The sequence below is a fragment of the Chelonoidis abingdonii genome, chromosome 7 (assembly GCF_003597395.2).
Source record: "Chelonoidis abingdonii isolate Lonesome George chromosome 7, CheloAbing_2.0, whole genome shotgun sequence".
In the NCBI taxonomy this organism is placed as follows: Eukaryota; Metazoa; Chordata; order Testudines; family Testudinidae; genus Chelonoidis; species Chelonoidis abingdonii.
Window position 1 is genome coordinate 53691443 of NC_133775.1, and position 22417 is coordinate 53713859.

A 22417-nucleotide genomic window follows, 5' to 3' on the forward strand; every position below is an offset into this window, starting at 1 on the left:
AATTGTACAAATTCAAAAGATTGTCAATTCTTCTTTCAGCTTCTGGGTTACACTAGAGATGTGTGACTAATTCATAGCAAGTAAGTTGTTCTATGAAAAATTCTGCAGTAATCTCACAGGTTAAGAAAAAGTGAATCTTTATTTGATTATTTCTGATGTAACATTATCCTTTGGTAAAAATGTTGTTATAAAAAACTCAAGATATTGCATAGAAAATACACATGGGGGAAAACCACATATATACATTTCATAAAAATAGAATACATCTTGACAAAATTACTTCCAGAGTTTGTTGCCACCTTTATACAGTGTATTGACACCTAATATTTTGCTGAACCAAACTTGCTAGATTTTTTGGGGAAAAAGGTCCATTTTTGAAAACAACCAACCAGCAGTAGTGGAATGTGGAAGATTTGGAGCTAAATTAATGGGTTATACCAAAATGTCAGAGTAAGATTTGTATTCTAAAATATCTGCTGTCTAAGGTGAAAGTAGCTGTGTAATTTTTTCTTCAGAACAGTAATGGCCTGGCTGAAATCACATGAATGTCACAGGTTCCTATTCAAAAATTTCCTAGTGAAAATAAGCACCAGTATGGCATCCATTTTAGCATTTGTGTGTCAAGTGGTATTTTTCCTTTTTGACCAAATGAAACAACATACATACAAACCTATTTCTATCAAGTATTTGGGAAGAAAAATATCATTTTTCAGCAGATAAATTTGTAAAACATTTAGCAACATATCTAGTCCTCGTTTAGCTTCTTAGAATTAGACTGATTTTTGTCTGCTACTTTGACCACTAAAATGCCACCTTGCACTTCTGATTTGTTCTGGTGAATTTTCAGAACCATCTGTGGAAAGTTACTGCTCCAGTGTAATAAATAAAGCAAGTGGTAAAGGCTCCTTAGAACCATGGATTTTTTTTTACGTTGGAATTATGGAAATATTGGCATCTTCAGGGAAAGCATAAGAAAAGAGCATAGCACCACTTTCACTTTGCAAAGTTTGCAACTGTTTTTAAGAGGAGGCAGTACTGTGAGTCTGGAAGTGGTAATACCCACTGGCACTTATGAATATGGTTAAAATACTTCAATTACTAGTTGAAGTGTGCTTTTTAATATGGATAGGCAGACACAGCTATATAAACAATGAATGTCGTCTGATATTCAATGTTTCTGTCAGTGCTGTAGGACAAAGCTCTGACTCTCATCCGGTATGTCTCTGGCACTTGCAGTGGCCTGGTTGTGAACACTACGCCTTTTAAATTTTCATCTCTTAGAGCAAATGGGATTGTTGGGTCCTCATCTACCATTAGGAAAGTTGTTCTGGGATGCATCACTCGATCTTGAGTGTAGACAACCAGTCGAATTAAATCCTGATTGGCAGCTATTCCAAATGGCAGGGAAACGAGTTTGTATTCCAAGGCATATGGGCTAAGGGCACATTCCAAATCATTAGGTTGGCAGTTCTTGAGACAGAAGCTAGGAATAAAAACAATACTTTGAAGTAGCTAGGCAGAAGGTATTATGCAGGTCACTATAATTTAGTACAGAATTAGGGCATTATGCAGCAAAGGCCAAATTCCAGTGCACACGTGTGACACACAGTTACTTCAGCGTAGCCAACCTGATCTTGTTCTTTTGAAACCACAACCGAGTTTCACTGATAATAGAATGCCCTGGAAGCAACAGAGAAGTACTAAAAATATGGATAAGCTTTAAAAAAAATCCTAGATTACTTCTTGTTTTGGTTGCTATAGTCAATAGCACATCATTTTAGTGACTAAGCTCGTAAACCATGCAAAAAAGCACCTTGTTTGGGAAAGCTTATAACATATTTAGGCTTCATTCTCCATTTGGTGTGTATGACCTGTTACAGAATTTTGCCTCCAAAAATCAAAAAAAAAAAAAAAAAAAAAAGATATTGAGTGGGGATGTTTGTTCTCAAGCATTAGTAACTATTTTGAAGTGCTCTAAAAATATAAATGGAAGCATCTAAGCACTGTCCAAAAATAAACTAGAGCCAGAAAATTTCAAGGAGCAAAAAGGCTCCATCACTGTTTGCTGAAGGAAACTGAATCATCAGGAAGAATCTGAACAAAATCTGTCACGGCAAGGTTTGAAAATCTGTGTGACAGATTTTGTTGGTACTCGAACGGTCTGACCTTGCTTCCACTGAATTGAACATTAGTAATATTGGATCCATGATGGCAGCCAGAAGTCACAACTTTTGTGTAAATCCACTGCAGTCTAATCCTATTATTTATCAATAACATGAAGCAACAATGCCTATATATCACTGTCACCAGTGACTAATCTTTGTACAGAGACTATAACTGTAATCCACTAGTGTGGATCTCTGCACCAATGCAGAATTGTACTGATGTCAGTGGGATTCTGTGCTAGCAGATTACACTGCAGGATCAGGGCCGATGTTTGCGGAGAAGAAAGAAACTGAAAAAAAACAAACAAACAAACAAAGCATACCCAGAAAGAGGATCTCGCTGATAGTTTGGTGGACAAGGTGTATCTATACACTGGTAGCTTCCTCTCATGTTAAAGCACATGCGATTTGGTCCACAGTGAATGTTCTGTTCAAGGCACTCATCAACATCTGATTGTAAAAAGATTCAGATAATCATTTATTTGTATTGAGGTGAATTTCACAGGTACAGGAAAAAGTAAGTACATCACTGTCTTAAAATATTGCCAGACTACAGTATGTACCATATGTCTGCATGCAAAGTAGCCTTCCCCACTTCACGTTTCATGTTCCTATTCTTAGAACTCTGCCTCAGTATTAGATTTAGTGGAACTAGTAACCGCAGTAATACACATTGATTGTTGTTTGTATTGCCAAGTGCCTAGGGCCCTGTTGTGCTAGTTGCTCTGGAAACACAGAGAGGAGAGAGAGAGTCCCTGCCCTAAAGAGCTTGTGATCTAAACTGCACCTACATTGTCATTGTCCTTGAAACAAAATCTTGTCAGGGACTTTGGTGGATTATCGGGTGTGAGGGCACCATTTTTGGCTGATGCTGAGAACATGCTAAGGATTAGTTTGGTTTTGAAATCTGTTCTACTTCTAACAGTGAAACGTTGTGGTCAGGGTTAGGGACATATTGGAAGGACCACATGTGCTAACTGACAGAGTAAGAAGGTGCAATAGTTTACATAGTCAGTTTTCCGAGCATCACCATTTGGTTTAATATTGCCACACGCCATCAATCTGATGTAGCCAATCTGTGCTATACCCATGAAGCACATTAACTAGAGACTGCACAATATCTGTGATGAAATTCCATGCAGGGAAACTGCAAAGATTTGCATGTTGCTTTTACTTAGTAAAATTGTTTTTAAAATGGCTCTGTTTTTTGTTGTTTTTCTTAAATGGAAAACCCACAACATTTTAATAGGTTTTTAGGAAACTGGACTGATTTTGTGAACTTTATATTAAATGCAAAAACCTCAAACTATAAAGGTCTCTTGGGTTTTTAATCAAACAGATACTACACTCCACAGTTTGACTACTTATTTGAGCCTTAAGAGGATCAAAACACTTTTTTGGAAACCTTGTGCAGGAAAATGTTTTATCAGGATATTTCAAATATGTGCTGGCTCCAGGTGGGCAAGGAGTACCATAAAAACAGTCTGTCTCTCTCTCTCAGTATTTTGGCTAAAACCATCTGTAATCAGAAGTACCATCAAAGTTAGATCTCCATTTTGAATACCCCAAAATTCAGAGGAGTTTGGATTTCAGACAATAAGGGTCAACTGCACTACTAGGATCTGAATCCAAATTCAGGCTCCAAACTACAACCACTCCTAATCTCTGTTCTGGATAGATCAAATCCAGAGTTCTCTCTCTTTTGCTGGCCCTGTGTAGAAATGAAATGCTTGATTTCTGTATATGCTAAGACCTCTTTACAACACTGCCCAACACTGTCCTTAGTGTAAGTGCAGAAGAGGATCGAAAAGACAAATGCTGTAGTTGTGTTGGGTGTCAAGAGCACTTATATGTGACCTCCAAAGATTAAACTGGAATTAGGCTTCTGCCCTTTTTCCCTTCTAAAAGAAGCCTGAAAGGGTTTATCCAAAAGGAAAAGAAAAACAGGGTTTTCTTTTTTCCTCTTTGTTATTTACAATAGAAATTCAAATCTTGTCTTCCCCTGAAACATGCTGCTGACTGGAAGATCAGTAAAATGGGCATCACAAGAGTGAAAGTGGATGGAGATTTTTGTCAGATCGTTTGAAACTCTATTGTTTGGTTTGTATTTTTAAATGCCTTTTAGTTCCAATTGATTCAACATCTCAAGCCCTTCAGTTAAATTGTGAGAGTTAATCTGCGGCTTCCTGGACACTCCTGATATTTCTAAGGTAAAAACAACTAGAAAGAAACCTCTTTCAGGTCTTCTTTATACATCATATAACAAAAAAAACCCAAACAAAACAAAACCCTTTTTGCATGTTTTGAGTTCAGTTTTAGACTTGAAAGTGTGAAATTCTTATGTCATCCCTTGTAGGGAACAGCAGCTGTTTTGTAACAAAAATATTTTAGCCTCTTTAAAGACGACAGACTCCCATTGGAATATATATTAGTAAGGATTTCTTATGAAGAAATAATGGTTTTCTATTACAGCTGTATTAAATCAGTATAACATAAAACCAATTTAAAGGGGAAAGGGTTTTTTTTATTCCACCTGGTTTTAATTGTTCTGATTCCTGTTTTCCTCTCTCCAGAGCTTAATTCCAGAATTTGAACAATATTTTCAAATAACCAATAGCAATAAAAAAAGTTAATGGTTTGTAATTGAAAATATAGAGTGTTCTTTAGTGTAAGAACAGCATTTAATGGCTTCTTACTGGGATGAAGAATTTAGTGAGGTAAAATTTTAAAGCCAAATATTTTGGTGTTTAACATCCAGATGTGCTGGTCAGTACCCACAGATACATTTGATGCCTATGTATTTTCTAGTAATGGAGGGACATCTGAATCAGCTTGGATAAGTATCCAAAAAAGATCACGTGCTTGTCTGAACCTCTTGAATCTGAAGAGTGAGCTGTAAATCTTGTAAAATAGGCTTGCTTAAGCTCTCCATCAGGGCAGGCTGTTCTTCAGCCATTTACAACTTTGCTTAAGGCATTTCTAGCTCTGCTCCCATCAGAACAATTATGACAGGAGCCAGAGTGGCTCATGCTGCTTAGTATATGACTCGGGGTTGATGATAAAAAATTGATTTTTTAAACCTATTTAAAATTATGACACTATGTACGGTCTAAACTTATTATAATCTGTTAAAGTAGAAAATATAATATTAAGCAGTACATGTTTGCTGCCAAAATTTAAAGAAAATGACACAGCTGAACTGATGGGAAGTCACTGGTTAAGCACCTTGAAGTGCTAAACCAGCTTTTGACTGCAGTAGCATCTTGTGCACAGGGAACATTTTCTAGATTTCAGTTTATTCAAATAGTTCATTCAAAGTTAAGAAACTAGGAGTTGAAAAAGCAGGAAAGCTTGTTTTCTTCTTCCAATCTATGAGTAAAAAATTAGGTATGAAAGGATATCTACTAGTTCTAAAATCTGGGAGGACATGGTGGCCATAAACAATCAGTTTTATCTGTGAATTGAACTAACTGATTTATTAAACAAAGGAAGTATTAAATGTAAAAGCATGTTTTGTTAAACTGTTTTTATGCATCCAGCACATTTCAGGTAGTTCTAGTTAATAAAAAAAATATTTTTGAGCATTTTAATTGACTCTGAATTTCCATCCAAACAGAGCTAATAAGTAAGAAATGCATCATTCAACATTTTCTAATGTTATAAAAATTAAGAATCTGAATAAATTAAGTTAGAAAATTGCTTAAATAAATGTGTATAGATATCCTCCTGGTTAGCAAAAAAGTACCACATTTAATGCAAAGGCTATATTTAGTTGCAAATCAATATGTTTTAATGATCACCAACCAATGAGAATCAGCCTCGCTTTAAGAAAATAACAAAAGGTCCAAAAGCAAAACACGATTAAAAATGATGATTTAAACGAAGGTTTTCTGCTTGTTGATTTAAATCATGATTAAAATCAGTGATTTAAGTAGCTTTGATTTAAATCAACCTTGAAATGGCCTGTATTGTTTCCTTGCTGAGCACCATTTTTTATTTTAAAATTGTGCCCAGATAGGCAAAAAGTACAAATCAAACAGATGATGAGGCCAGTGGAGGATCTGAAGTGAGAAGGAGAGAAGTCCGCGGTGGCCTGTGTTTCCATCATAGCATCTTGGTCTGTGATCTAGCTTTGCCACCCTCACAGTAAACATAGAGTAGTTTAGAAAAGGTTTGTTTCTAGTTTTCAGCAAAGTCTTACTTTATCTGAGGTGGTTTACCCAATCTAAAGAAGCCCAAAGGAGTGTCCATCCCCCCATCCCCATGCTGTGCTCTAAAGAAGTACTCTTTAAGTTGCTTTCTTTGTCTCTTCTCTCATATTTAAAAATTGTTCAATTCAGGGGTTATTGCCTGATATACAACTAGTTGACACATTGAAGGTCACAAGTAGAAATGGAGCCAAACTCCTAGGTCCAAACAACCCCAATCTGGAATATATTGAAATGTGAAGCCATATCTGAATTTCACAAATGGGTTTATAATGGACTGAACCAAATCCCCAAGACAAAGAGCCCATGCATTTTGGGATGTTTGAGAGTTAGACCTGAGTTTTGGGGCTTGAATCTATATCTATCTGCAGTTCCAATAGAATGGCACATGTTTGTTGATAGGAAACAAATTAAAGAAATATTCCATCTATGTATTCTCCTTCCACACACAGATCTGGAGATATATTTACTTACCTTGGCATGTTTTGCCATTGGGCATAAGATGATAACCAGTTGGACAGACACACTGATAACTTCCTAAGGTGTTTCTACACTCATGCTGACAGGCATCTCTGTTTTCACATTCATCAATATCTGCAAAAAAAGCATGAAAATATAAATGTTCAAATACTCAAGCAGACTGATCTCTGTCTTTTTGCTAACCAGATCAGATGAGTTTGATCTCTCTGAGTAGAAACTTCCCCAAACAGTACACTAATACAAAAACCTTTGAGTGATTAATCTCCATCTGTATGCAGTGCACGTTCTGAGCTGCTTGGGAAGTTTCAGGATCTCGTAGTGTCATGGAATGGCCATCTAGCAAGTCTGAGAAATCTTTTCCATTCAAAATATATGTATTCAGTTCCTCATCATTTTTTTCTCAATTTTTACTTTTGGCCTGACATTTTGCATGTCTGGCCTCAATTCCTAAGTGATTAATAATCATAATTAAATATATATATTAGTTCACAGAGGATCCTTCTGTGACATTGCTTTCCATATGATTTTATGAAAATATGCTAATAAGTGTGAATATAATGTAACTGGAATATGCTTCAGGCAAAAGGTCTCTTGTAAGGTATCATTACAAAGCTTATAATCTACTGAGTGTGGTCATCCAATTTGTATAAATGTATCATTCTTGTATCTGAAACTAGAAATATGAACTATACCCCTGAGGTCCTATTGTAATTATGCAAAGTCCCACACTTGGGAGGTTTGGAATCTTGATGGCTCCCATCAACTAGGACAATTGGTTGTAAATGGCTCTGTTTACTTGTAAATCTTCCTGTGAGTCAGGCCAGGAAGAATGAAGGCTTGGGGTCTCCCAGGACATGTGACCATGTCACCTGGTACTGGAATGCATCTTAAACCTGGTGGCTTTTCCATTTCGGAGGAGGTGTGGGGACCCGAGAGATGAAAGATTCTCACCTTGTGTCAAAGCTTATAAAGGGGTGGAATAGAACAAAGGGGCTGCAGTCATGAGAAATCCCCTAGCTACCACCTGAGCTGGAACAAGGACTGTACCAGGGGAAAGGATTGGACCAGACTAGAAAGGAGTCTAGTCTGTGAAAGAAGCTTATTGGAACATCTCTGAGGGTGAGATTTACCTGCATTTAGTTTCCTACTGTATTAGGCTTAGACTTGCGTGTTTTTGTTTTATTTTGCTTGGTAACTTACCAGGGTGGATTTGATTTAAATCATGATTTAAATCACTAGTCAGAGAGACTCGATTTAATCATGGATTTCTACACAAAAGTGCATTTTTGAAGTGATTTATTTTGAAAACTTTTCAGATTAGTTTTACAGCTATATCAGAAAATGAATGACTGTTTGGTTATTTCATTACCCAAGGTAATTGAAGCAGATATTTATGAAGTTATTGGGAGGTGAACTCTCTCTAATTCAACAGGTTAATCAACACTGGAGGATTTTATTGCCATGCTGCATTAGGAGGAGAACGCTCCAGACAGACATTTAAATTGTTTTATTTAACTAAAACAACATTATGTATTCTGGATTTTTTTCTTCAACAGCAAACATATAATATTTCAACAAAACAAGCATATGAATTTTTTAATTTAGTTAAACATTAAAGTTTTTTAAAATCAGGTTTGTTTTTGTTAAAACTGTTTTAAACTAAATAAGTGAAATGCAATTAAAAAAAAATTAAATCAACTATGTCAGCCAGGTCAACATGAGAAACTTAAAATATTGGCTTCTCTAATCTCTTCAGAAGCCCTTGGACCCCCATAAGATTGGGTCCCTAATCCATGAACTATTGGAACTCATTTACAAAACTTTTCTTATACATTACATGAATATATTGTCTCATACTATAGAATTAGAATTTGCAATCCCTATTCCATGATGAGATATCTTTGAGCTATAATGTATTTTAATTAAAACTATCTTTAGATAGGATTTTTCCTCAAAAAGCATTTTATAAAAAAAAATCCGATTTAAAAAAAAATCGACTTTTTTTTAGATTTTTTAAAAAAAAATTATTAATTTTATCCACCCTGTAACTTACTTTGTTCTGTCTGTTATTACTTGGAACCACTTAAATCCTACTTGTTATAATTAATTAAATCACTTTTGCTTATTATTGAACCCAGAGTGAGGAATTAATACCTGGGAGAGCAAACAGCTGTGCATATATCTCTATCAGCATTATAGAGGGTGGACAATTTATGAGTTTACCCTGTATAAACTTTATACAGAGTAAAATGTATTTATTTGAGGTTTGGATCCCATTGGGAGCTGGGTGTCCGGGTGCTAGACACAAAAGCACCTTGTTTTCAGTTAAGTCTGCAGCTTTGGGGCACATGGTTCACACCCTGGGTCTAACTCGGAGCAGACTGGTGTGTCTGGCTCAACAAGGCAGGGTTCTGAAGGCCCAAACTGACAGAGAAAATGGCAGCACATCAGGTGGCAGTCCCAAGGGGGTCTCTGGGACCCAACCTGTCACACCCTCACCTCTGATATAAGTTTTCTCAACATGAGTATTATACGTTCCACAGGGAGAGGCCAGGCTGATGCCTTTTAGTGCTGGAAAGTAAAGTCTGGGGAGAAGAAAGAGGGGAATATCATGGGGCAAATTGCCTACAACACGTGGTCTGCTGTAGGGCCCACAGCCAGTCAAACCCTCCCCAGACAGTAGGAGGAGCTGGCTGAGGAGAGGACTGAGTCAGGGTACCCAGGAAATGCACTGATTCAGCACAGTGCCAGTGGAAGCTTCCACTTATGGGAGCTGCTGTACCAGTTTAAAGCTTTCCCAAGGGTGAATCCCTCCTGATGTGCAACAGCCTCCCTCACAAGTTTCTGCCTCCCTTGCCAAGGAGGGACTTAAGCTCAATATCTGGAAAGACCGTTAGAAAATTAGGTTTCAGAGTAGCAGCTGTGTTAGTCTGTATCCGCAAAAAGAACACGAGTACTGGTGGCAGAAAATTGGTCTATACTCATTGTAGACTTTTTATAGCTCCAAAATAATGCAACAGGTTAAGATTTTCCAAGCGGGCTGGGGGATTTAGACACAGACCTTCCTTAATTCTAATTCCTTAAACTGCTTGAAAACTTCCACTTATTCATGTAGCAAGTCCTTACTCAAGTTAAATTTACACTAGCTCAGGCCTTGTGTGGTTTACACTTGGGACGAATATCTATTCACATTCCCACTCCCCCACCTCTGTCTCACACATCGTTCTTTACATAAAATTCAACACAAAATGGTGAAAGAGATTTGTAATTGTAATTCTCAGGGTGTGTATCTTAACCAAATCTTAACTTTTCTCCCTCTCTTGGGAAAGGAGTCTCGTGTACTATATCATTTCCAGCTTAGACTGTGGAAGAAATTAGTTTAAAAATCTAAATTTCAGTTCTACTGAAATGACTGTTAAGTATATTACCTGAAGAACTGGATCCTTTACAATGGACCCTATCTCCCATCTCCTGCTGAATTCAATGGGAGCTGGATCAGGGCCCAAAAGATCAGTTTAAATCTTTAGATTGAGAATGCATATTCCAAATCTTTGACTAAAATAGTTGTGCCCACAATACACGGTGCTAACTAGAAAACTGTCAGAAGTCAGTACAAGTTTGGTTAAGGTCTGCATGACTGCAACATATGTTTGTTAGCCTTAATTACTAAGTCTTCTGTGACTAGAATATGGTACATGAGATTAGTAGCTATCTTGTGAGCATGTTGTGCCTATGATGTGCATCATTAGCATCTATGGCAGTATGTGCAGATTATCTAAAGCAGCATGGACTTCTCTATTAAATGCATTCAGAAAAGTTATAGTAAGGGCCAGACTTCCTCACCATGAATAGTACCTTATGCAATATGACTGAATAGCCCATTGAAGTCAATAAGAGCACCCAAGGAGTAAGGGTGAAAGCATCTGGCTTTAAAGCAGCATATTTGATAAAGATTAAATCACTCTTCATGTCCTTTGCTAGTTGTCATGCTGCTCACTCTCTTTTTGAAAATTAAAATGAGTGTCTGGTTAAAGGTCATCCCAGTCCCCTTGTTCCCCAATGCAGTTCTGCCCATATGTATTATTTGCTTGTCTGATACAGGAACAAAACATGCAGAAGAGAGGCCCTGATGTGTATTCCAGTCCCCAGCCTTCTTTCTTGCCTATTGTCTAGGCTGCAGTGAAAATGACCAGCAGACATTAGAGGGTGTGGGTAGTGCTCATCCACCGCCAATAAAGATTGCCTGAGGAAAGATGTCTGAAACTCTTAACTGCTAAACATGAAGAGATCGATCCTATTGCCCTAAAATAAATCAGTCAACAACATGTGCTAAGGGCTCTTTGATTTCCATAGGAGCAGAATTATAATAATCGTAATAATAAACAACGGTAATGTTGAAAACACCAGCCCTTCTTCCTTGGACTTCACAGATCGGGCAACTGGACTGTAGATGGGCAAAGGGCTTGGTTTTCTGAGGTGCAAATCACCTGCAGTTCCCACTGACCTCAGTGGACTGTGTAGTTGCTCAGCACATCTGAAAATCAGGCCATGGGTGACATGCCTACAGTCACAGAGTGGGCCAATCACAAAGAAAACCCATGTCTCCTTACTCCCACATACAGAGAAAGGGCAACTCGGCCTTTCTGACCTTTTGCAGAGCATCCTGTTTGTCTGATATGTTTAGTGGGTTGCAGAGAGTGCTGTCACTTCTATGTTTCACAAACTATGGTATCCATTTCAAACCATTCTAAAGTGTGCGTTATGCTGCACTTACAGATGTGACTACCCTCTGCCCATACTAATGAAGCTATTGTTTCCATACTGTCCAGTCCAGAAATCATTATTCAGAATCTATTCAGGCCAAATTCTCACTGATGTCAAAGGGAGTCTGATGTGAGCAAGATTTTCAGAACTGGATGCATAGTGGCTGTTGGTTTTCAAAGGGAAAAAAAGTCAAAGGAAGGCTAATACCCACAGAAAGGAAATATAGTAAAACATTATTCATTTGAGAATATAAGCAGCTGACAAACAAAATAGGGGTTCGGGTGGGGAGGGGTTCCACAAAAATTTTACTAACACTTGTTTGGAAAAACATGCATAACTCATTGAAAATACATCATGGCAGTAAAAAATGTATGGAACCCTACACCATCATGCTTCGAAGCAAGCAACAAGAAAGGTCAATATGTGAAGACAAAAGAATTGGATAGATATGGCTGACATTTACCTATACATTTGTCATTTTGTGCCTCATAGCCTCCAGGGCAAGTTTCTCTAATATTCCTTCTAGTCCTGGAGAGAGGTATTCTGCTGTTTCTATACTCTGAGTAGGAGCTGTAGAGATCTGAGGCATGCCTGTAATACTGTTGAGGTTGATAGTTGTCTCTTACAGGGGAGAATTGAGCATGGTTATAGTTATTGTAATAGGCGCCATAATTTGGCAACCTCTCCAATCCAGCGCAAGATTTTCCATCACCTAATAAATGTTGTCCAGGTGGACAGATACACTTGAAGCTGCCGGGGGTGTTGGCACATTGAAATGCACACGGTTTAGGCACTTGTTCACATTCATTAATGTCTGCTCATGTGACATGATCCAGAGCAACAAACCATGTAAAAAGGGAGAAAAAACACACACACATATACAGAAAAAAAATACATCAGTCTTTGGAGCAAACTGAGGATATAAATGAGATCCTGAAGTCAGTAAAATATTCAGAGTCCAATGCCAAAAAAAAGTGGGTACATTATTTTGCCATGTACAGTAATCTATCTTATTCTTCCCATGAAACTGGTTAGGACATGAGACTGTAGCACTCAGTTTTTATTCTGTGTGATTAAATCCCTTTAAGGCTGAGCACACAATATGTCTGAAGGATGAGGCAGCTGTGAAATGGGGGGATCTGTGTTTATTCCTTTCGCTCCATTCTTGCAAGGGCTGAGTGATTCCTATAGGACAGTGATACTCAGACTGCAGCTTGTGAGCCACAAGTGGCTCTTTAATGTGTCTGCTGCAGCTCTTTGCAGCACATATTAAAACACTGGGTAATAATTAAATCACACAATCAGGATGCTTTTACTATGTTATTAACCAACTAAGTTATTAACTTGCACTAACTTATTTGCTGTGAGAATTATATATAAACTAAATATCTCCCATCATACTGTTTAATTTACTAGAGTACTACCATATTTAAACAATGAATTCACACGACTGTGGCTCTTTTGAGTAATGTTGATCACTAATTTGCCCCCTGAACCACTGAGGTCTGAGTATCACTGCTATAGTGACTGAAGATATCTGAAAGTCAAATTTAAAACCCCAGACTTTACTGAATGTTGATTTTTCCCATACTAAAAATCCCATACTGTTAGTAATTTCAGATTTATTTCTTAGTCTCTTTCTGGATGCTCCACGAGGAGCATTGATAGGCCCTGGGGGAAATTGTGTCCAGCTCTCCTTTCCAGGCAAGACTACCCTGTTCTTCTAGTGCCTTGGGAGTAAATAAAGGAGAAAGGAGCTGTAAGGATTCAACCCCCAAAAGGTATGTGGAAAAATCCATGAGGCACTAATATATGTTGTGTATCCTTGGTAGCAGCACTATTTCTAGTAACAGGGGAAGATGAGGTCCGTTCTACATGCTGTGATACTGAGGTAGAAGGAGATAAGTTATTGAGATTTCTGGGCTGTAATACTGAATTTCCACGCTAGGGTGAGTGATTATGATTGTTGACCCTTCAAAAAGTCCAGAGGTTTAGTTCCATTTGAGTAAGAATCTACACTTTTAATTTGTGAATTTTCTCTGAATTATACAAAGAATTCAGGTCTGCAGAGCAGAGCAAGAATCTCACAACAGACTCTCTGGGCATTGTTTGGGCACTTCCACTTCTGGATGGAAGCAGGAGGAATCAACTTTTTTGCATTTAGTATTTTTTATGTACATAGATTCCAAGGCCAGAAGGGACCACTCTGATCATCTAGTCCAGAGGTGGGCAAACTTTTGGCCTGAGGGGCACATGTGGGTATAGAAATTATATAGTGGACCATGAATGCTCATGAAATTGGGGATAGGGTGTGTGTGTGGGGGTGAGGACTCTGGCTGGGGATGTGGGCTCCAGGGTGGGGCCAGAAATGAGGAATTCAGGGTGCAGGAGGGGGCTCCGGGGATGGGAGCTGGTTTGGGCTGTAATATCGGGGGGGGGAGGGTAGGGTTCCGCTGGGGTATGAGGTGTTTGGGTGCAGGAGGAGTCCTCCAGGCTGGAACCAAGGGGTTCGGAGGGCAGGAGGGAGATCAGGGCTGGGGCAGAAGGTGGGAGTGTAGGAGGGTGCTTTGGGCTGGGACCGAGGGGTTCAGAGGGAAATCAGGGCTGGGGCGCGGAGGGGTGGCTCACGGATGCAGGCTCCAGGTGGCACTTACCTCAAGCAGCTCCCAGAAGCAGCAGCATGTCTCCCCTCTGGCTCTTACATGAAGCCATGGCCAGGCGGCTTTGCTGCACGCCGCCCCATTTGCGGGTGCCACCCATGCAGCTCCCATTGGTCACGGTTCCCAGCTGATGGGGGGCGGTGCTTGGGGTAGGCACAGTGTATAGAGTGGCGTCTCCTGGCTGCCCCTAAACGTAGGAACCGGAGGTAGGCCATGCCGCTGCTTCCAGGAGTCACGCGGAGCAGCCTCCGACCCTGCTCCCTGGCTGGAGTGCCAGAGCGGGGCAAGCCCTAAACCTTGCTCCCCAGCGGGAGCTTGAGGACCAGATTAACATGGCTGGCAGGCCGTATCTGGCCCGTAGGTCGTAGTTTGCCCACCCCATATCTGGTCAGACCTCCTGTATAAACACAAGCCATAGAACTTTCCCAAAATAATTCCTACAGCACATCTTTTAACTAAAACATCCAATCTTGATTTAGAAATTGTCCATGATGAAGAATCTGCTACAAACCTTGGGTAAATTATTCCAATGACTAATTACCCTCACTGTTACAATTCTTCTCCTTATTTCCAGTGAACTTGTCTAGCTTCAATTTCCAACCAGTGGATTATGTTACACTTATATCTGCCTGACTGAAGAGCTCATTATCAAATATTTGTTCAATTTCTAAGCTTGACAAAAATTTAGTTTGGGTTAAGGATCAGCAAAGGTTCTGGTCAGTTTTTAATAAGATCCCAAATCCAATCCTAGTCAAAATGTTACGATTTTCTTTTAGGGTTAACAGCTTTACAGAAGCACATGCAGTACTATAAAGGTCTTGATGCAGCAGGGTGATGAGTTGCAGGATCAGGCCCAAAGTTTGTTCCCCCACCCTGAGAATGAAAGAAACATCCACAATAATCATAGACTAGCAGGGTTGGAAGGGACCTCAGGAGGTCATCTAGTCCAAATCCCTGCTCAAAGCAGAACCAATCCCCAGAAAGATTTTTGACCCAGATCCCTAAATGGCCCCCTCAAGGACTGAACTCAGAACCCTGGGTTTAGCAGGCCAGTGCTCAAACCACTGAGTTATCCCTCCTCCATGTGGACATATGAGTTGTGATTCTGACACCTATACACCCAACAACTAAAATTTTCAATTAAGTAATATCTATGGTAGGCAGAGATCCCTTAAGCACAAGGGACTGGACTGGACAACTTATTAAGGTCCTTTCCAGTCCTACACGTCTATAATTCTTGGGAAGGTGTTCTGGTTTTTCAATAGTATTAAAATTAGGAACATTTCAGGAAATTTTCACCTTTTTGGATGACTTTCAATCAATATAAATGTTAGGAAGAATGGCTTAAAAATGGGGGAGGGAATGTACTGGTGATTCATTTGATATAATAGAAACTAACATACTTGAAGGATTGGGGTTTGGAGTCTTAACAACACTGACTGGGGCCACAAACCAGGTGAAAGTAAGCCGGTACAGGCCAGTACCCCGTGCCGGACTGGATCGGCTTTTCCAGTGGTGATTTAAAGGGCCCAGGGCTCCAGCTGCTGCGGGGAGCCCCAGGCCCTTTAAATTACTGCTGGAGCTCCAGCAGTTGGGCTCGGGCGAGGCTTTAAAGGTCCTGGAGCTCCGGCCCCTGCGGGGAGCCCCAGGCCCTTTAAAGCGCCGCTCAAGCCCTGCTGACGAAGCCCCAGAAGCCAGGCTCTGGGGGGATTTAAAGGGTCTGGGGTCTCCACAGTGGCCAGCGCTCCGGGCCCTTTAAATCACCACCGGAGCCCTGTCACTGCTACCCAGCAGCGACAAGGTTCCAGAAGTGATTTAAAGGGCCCAGGGCTCCCCACAGTGGCAGGAGCACTGGGCACTTTAAATCCCTGCCTGAGCCTGGCTGCTGGAGCCCCAGGAGCCGGGGTCAGGTGGGGATTTAAAGGGCCTAGGGCTCTCTGCAGTGGCCAGAGCCCCAGGCCCTTTAAATCACTGCTGGAGCCCTGCTGCCACTACCCCAGCCCTAGCCCAAGCCCTGCCGTCCCAGGGTAGCAGCAGCAGGGCTCCCATGGTGATTTAAAAGGCCCAGAGCTCTGCGGTAGCCGGAGCTCTGGGCCCTTTAATTCACCCCTGAGCTCTGGGGTGATTTAAAGGTCCTGGGGCTCCTAGCCACAGCTGGAGTCCCAGGGCCTTTAAATCTTGAAAGGCCCCGCCTCTTCCTTTTGAGGCCATGCCTCTTCCTTTTGAGGCCAGGCCCCGCTCAAGACTCCAGTGTACCGGTAAGTCCTCTAAGTTACTTTAACTCCTGGCCACAAAGCATAAATTCGGTCACAAGTTTTCTAGGTGCCATTGCTAAAGTAATCTTAGAATGCGTGTTTAAAGTAACTTGGCAATTAAGAGTAAAACAAGACAGTGACTGGTGGATGATATCACATCTTTTATGAGGAAGTCCTCAGCAACTGCTCTTTGTTCGTTAGTGTTATGGGTGGTGTGCCAAAGAGACAATAAAGGAGCAAAATGCTAAAAAGGAAAAGAATGTAATGGGAGAATGACTTTTGTTTTAAAGACTTGTTTCTGGTTGGAGGTTTTGGGGGTTTTTTTTGGCTAATACTATATTTCTTAAGACATCTGCTAACACATTCATCTCTAAGCCCTCAGAATGAATAGAACTGACTGAGATTAAGATCCGTAGCCCTAATAAAACTCTATTAAACTTCTTCTATGTTCCTCCATTATTTAAAGAGGTTTTTTAAAATTTATCAGACAAGTTATAATAAATTTGCAAAGTACGTGTAATTTTAATTTACATAAAATCACATATCAATCTTCAAAATAACAGGAAATATTGCTAAAAGGTGTCATTTTGGTCCCTTTTGGAGATATACAGCTCTTAACCCTCAGACAGAAAGCAGTGATGCTAGTCTTTTAAAAGGGACGTTGTCCAGAAATGTAAGGCAAGATGGTAGGGTGTACACAAAGTGTTTACAAAATCTCACAGGATAAAAAAATGTGTTTGTTTTCTCTGAAATTCTTACAAAATGTTCTGGTTTGAGACTGGGATTTAAATCTTTGTTTGCAGTGTTGGAAATCTAAAGACTGCAGTATTGCTCTAGGGTCTAGTGCAGGAGAACCAGTGAGGAAGGAAGCTAACTATAAATAACTGAAATGAACTAGTTAATTTCATTGTTCCCAACAGAATGAAAAGCAGGAAAAATAGACAATATAAATGTCAAAGAAGATATTTGATTTAAAACATTCTTCCAGTTTCATTATCGTCAGGTGTTATAAGCAACACAGCTAAGGATTTTTTAAAATGAGATCAGAGCCTCAGCGGTATAAATCTGCATAGCTCCACTGAGTTCATTGGAGCTTAACTGATTTATACCTGTGAGGATCAAGACCATGACAGCACCTTCTAATGTGTGATTAAGAGGCAAAATATAATAAAAACAAAATATATGGGTAAAGAAATCTTGAAACTCTGTGAAATTAATTATTTTACATACAGTAGTTTTTACAACTTAGGTTTCAAGGTTTCTTACCCGTGCAAAACAGTTTTTGGTCTGTAAAATAAGCTCTATCCTTTGCAATGAGTTACAGATGAGACATGTATGAAGATATGTAAACGATGAAAATGAAAAACCCAGTAAGAACTGCAGCCATTTTTACAGGAGCAGCACATATGACAAAGTAGAAAATTAAAAGTAACAAGTCACAGTTCTGCATTACACCAAAGCCATGCTTAGACTGCAGGTGAGCACTGACCATATGGCAAACCAAAGCATTCCAGACAGTATCCCTTTGATGATGCAACATGAATATCAGGTGTAGATCAGAACATTAAAAAAAAACAAAACCCTAAAATATATCAGCTTTTAAATTTGTAAAACTAAATTTTCCAATTAGTCCCTAAAATGCACTCCTTTCTTTTGGTATTAAAAAGAATCTAGGCTTTTCTGTTTCAAACAACTTAAGTTTTCAAAACAGTTACTAAGCATTTAATTATCAAGCTTTCTATCATATCATATCACATATCTTACTATGGACAACACTTGACATATAGTAGTAGTAACTGAAACTCCTGTTAGAGTTTCGTGAGTGATGCACCAACATTTTCACAATAGTTTTACTGATAAGTTAGACAAGCTATCATATTTTTAAATATCCCATATAAAACATGAATCAATTTGATCCTATTACCATTCTAAGGTCCGTAGAAGTCCAGGAACTGGTATCCGTGGAAATGTTTCATACACTTGAACTGACATTATAATGATGCCCAATAAACTGCATTAAAATATCTCTGCTAAAGATATTAAGATATTATGGTGAGAATTCTTTTACTTGAGGCTAGACTGCCCCTGGCCCTATGCGTACATGGGGGAAGGGTGAGCCCATTTATGGAAGAAGCCTTTATCACAAATAGTGCCCCATACACAACAGCCAGACAATAATCAGTGTCTGTAGTCCAGTGAATGTACGGACTTCCCTCTTCCTTTCGGGAGAGAGTGAGAGGTAGGAAAGCAGCAGGGCAATATCTCCCTCCCTCCATGCTGACCAGGAGACCTAGAGGGGTGCACAGCTGTAACACACTGCATCATCCTAAGGGACTGTTAAATGTGCACACACTTGCTCACAGAGTGAATTCTAGGATGGACCATGCCTCTGAGCACATAATCCCTGCTGGAATTCCCCTAGGACGGGCCAACTCCAAGCCACACTAGGCCTAAATCACCCAATCTGATCCCAAGTGTGCAGCCTGCATGTACATACCCATCTTTATTGTTAAAGAAACTAACTAAAGCAAACAGATTTGGAGTTACATCTGCCATGATTTCCTACAGTCATCCTAGAATACCTGGATATTGCAGCACACATGAGATACACCCTCCACCACTGTTCCAAGACCGAAAGCACTGTACACTGGTACAATTAAATGCTCTAACAGAATAACTGTCATTAGTAATTGTTTGCAGTTTTTTAATGAAAGACATTGAATTTTAATTTAGGGGATTTTGAGTACCCACAACAGACTGTATAGCCTACAGCCTTCAAAAGGGATAATGTCCTTAGGTTTATTACAATACAAAGAGGGGCCAAAAGCAGTAATTGAGAACATGGAATGGTATTAATGTAGGCTCAACATACCCAGACAGGGTCTTCCAACTCCCTGGGATCGATACCCTCTTGGACATATGCAATGGTAGCTCCCTCGTGTATTCTCACAAATCTGGTTGTACCTGCAGTGATGGGTACCATCTTTGCATTCATCAATATCTAAAGGGAACAGAGCTAATTAGTATTAGTCATGTTTTTCTGAAGCCCTGGTTTTCTCTTTCTAAATATAGAGAACAGAGTTACACCAGGGAGGGATCTGGTCCTGTATTCACAAAATAGCTGATTATGGTGGACATAATACATTTCTCATATATGACAATAAGATTGGATATCAGTCTGCACCGTGTGACAGATGGTGGTGGGTCTGGATTATAATGGGAATGGAGATGGATGTAAGCAATCTTTCAGCTGAGTTGCATCTATATAATTCAATCTTTTTATAAATTTCCAGATGATTATTACCAGGTTTTTAATCTTACCAAATCCAAAACACTGAGGTGGAAATCTGCCTCCCCCTGGTGTCAGATGGAGATATGACAAGGTCCCTTGCATTGCTTATGGTTAAAGGCACCCTGATAAGCAGCAGGGACTTGTAATCTCGATGTAAAAGCCTTAAGAATATATTCAGGAAGAACAGGTACATTCTGCAGAATGTTCATATATAAATCCAAAAGGGGCACAGTATCCCAGCCTCCAACACTCACATGAGTTTTCTAGGACTGAGAGTGAAGGGGGAGGGGAAAGAAAAGGAAATTCAGGGGCCCAACCACTGTTTTTCCTCAAAAAAAGAGACTAGAGCAACAAACATATCCTTCTATCATTTGTCCACAGGGGATCAATGAAAGCCTGTGGCTGATAGAAAGTCTTGCCACTTGTAACATGTCCCTCACTAATTAACATGAATTCTCACCAAGAAATCACAGTGTATGCATGCCCTTGAACCAAGGGAAGTCAGTGCTGCTTGGTGCACAGCACCTTTGAAATGTAGGCCATTTCTTCAGATGGCTAGAGAGTATTTTGAGGAACCAATTTTTGGAAAATATTAGCCACGCCCTTTGTTTCAGAATCATTATATGATAAATAAACCAATGTACCCACCAATGCATGTTCCATTTTCTGCTTTGGTCATTCCATTTGGACACAGGTCAATGCACTTATAACCACCACGTGTGTTCTTGCAGTGCTGATCTGGTCTGCATACATTCTGCCTGCATTCATTTATATCTTAATTTAAAAAAAAAGAATTTAAATTGTTAACTGATTTTCTTATGCTCTATTCCTAAAGGCCAAGGCAACCCCAATTTAATTATACTAGGTAAGTACCTTTGAAAAATGAGTACATACAGTCTGTATGTGTGTATCAAGCACATTTGACAGTTTCCCTTGCACTCTGCCCATTTATCCATTTCCACTGAGTCTACTTGTGTTTTGCAAGCCCACTCAAAAAATGTTAAAGCTCGCTTCCATGATTTGGAAAGGGATCCAACACAGCAGGGGATTCTTTGTTGTTGCATATACCATAAATCTTCTACAGGGAATTTCATTTGAATCATGTTAACATATTACATTGAAATCCATTCCCCTGACTCTATATTTCATTTCATACCCATGCATTTTCTGCCTTTTAGCTGATATCCTGGGTCACAGCCACAGTGGAAACTTCCTATGGTATTGAAGCAGTGCTGATGACAGGAGTTGAACTCTTGGCATTCATTAACATCTGTTGAATAATGCAAAGCCGTAAATGTTATAGCTGTGGATGTTGTAATAATTTGCAACAAACTGTGCTTTGGTATATTTCATGTTGTAGGCTCTGCTTTGATCTAAGTTCTTCACCTTTTCATATATTGCCCTCCATAAGTAGTCAGGCACGTGATTGTTACATGAGAAAGAACATCATAGTGATACAGGAGTGAAAATTTCTGAAATAGATACAGGAAAGTATCCTTACCTCACTACATAACAAAGGAGAACATATACAGGACTCAGCAACAAGAATGTTATTTTGTTCTGGGTAGGATTTTTTCTTCAGAAGATGTAGACAGTAAAATGTCACTGATAAAGTGTCACTTACCAGAATGATCCAAGAACACCTCTGCATAAGTGGATATCAGGAATCAATAGGAAGCTTATTCCCAGAGAGCCAAGACATTCTTGGGAAAGTTACTTACAAACATGGCTTAAATAAAAGTAGTGTCAGTTCATTAGAATTAAGGTCAGAGTACTGCACACCTTGACAGCTCAATCCATCAGATGTTCTTCTAAAGCCAATTCCACACCTAACCACACAACGGTAGGAGCCAATGATATTCTCACATTCCTGAGCAGCATAGCAGGTGTGTCCACCTAATGCACATTCATTAATATCTACAATAAAGTGCAAATAATAAAAATGTGTTCAGTAAATGAAAATATTTTGCACCTTAGGAAATAAACCATTCTGGTATAACGTATGAATGCCATCAGTAAATTTTATGTTCTTATGTTAGTCACAAAAAGTCTTGTGCCAAATCTGTGCATGTCATTTGAAGTCTGGCTTACCCTGACACGTTCTTCCATCTGCTGATATAGTGAGGCCCCTGGGGCAGGAGCAGTAATAGGTTCCCATAGCATTATGACATGCATGAGAACAAGGATTTCGCACTCCACATTCATCTTCATCTAAAAAATAAAAGTGAGCAATTTTACAAGAACCTATGGAATTCTACGTGTGTGCCAGTGATAGAACAGGACAGGACTCTTCCAGGCCTTTCTATGGGTTCACAGAGGGTACAAAGTGTTTTCTCCTTCTTTATGGACTCTGTACAATGGCCAGGGACAGCAAGCCAACCCCATGCTCAGTGTAGGGTTTTACCTGTCATATAATCTCTTGTAGGATACCCCTGAAAGTAAAGCATCTCTATATTACTCTCAAATCAGGCCAGCATGCTAATCACATAAGGCCTGGTTCTCCCTTCTGTTGCACCTGTTTGACTTTAGTGAAAGTCAATTAAATTCAGTAAAGCTACACTGCAGTAAACTGCAGCAGAGAATCAGGCCCACT

The 22417-nt window shown here is 39.6% G+C and overlaps 1 protein-coding gene across 1 annotated transcript in view; it reads right to left on the reverse strand.

Moving 5' to 3' along the window:
• Positions 1–733: 733 nt before the first annotated feature.
• The window catches only part of HMCN1 (hemicentin 1), a 342169-nt gene continuing 320485 nt past the window's right edge, over positions 734–22417 (reverse strand). The window contains exons 99-107 of the mRNA XM_032783448.2: positions 21916–22035; positions 21607–21741; positions 20981–21094; positions 20473–20598; positions 19405–19533; positions 12081–12431; positions 6848–6967; positions 2489–2615; positions 734–1483 (exon numbers count right to left, since the gene is read on the reverse strand). Coding sequence (XP_032639339.1) covers positions 1117–1483; positions 2489–2615; positions 6848–6967; positions 12081–12431; positions 19405–19533; positions 20473–20598; positions 20981–21094; positions 21607–21741; positions 21916–22035 — 1589 coding nt within the window. The 3' untranslated portion in view covers positions 734–1116. The remainder of the gene's footprint in view (positions 1484–2488; positions 2616–6847; positions 6968–12080; positions 12432–19404; positions 19534–20472; positions 20599–20980; positions 21095–21606; positions 21742–21915; positions 22036–22417) is intronic.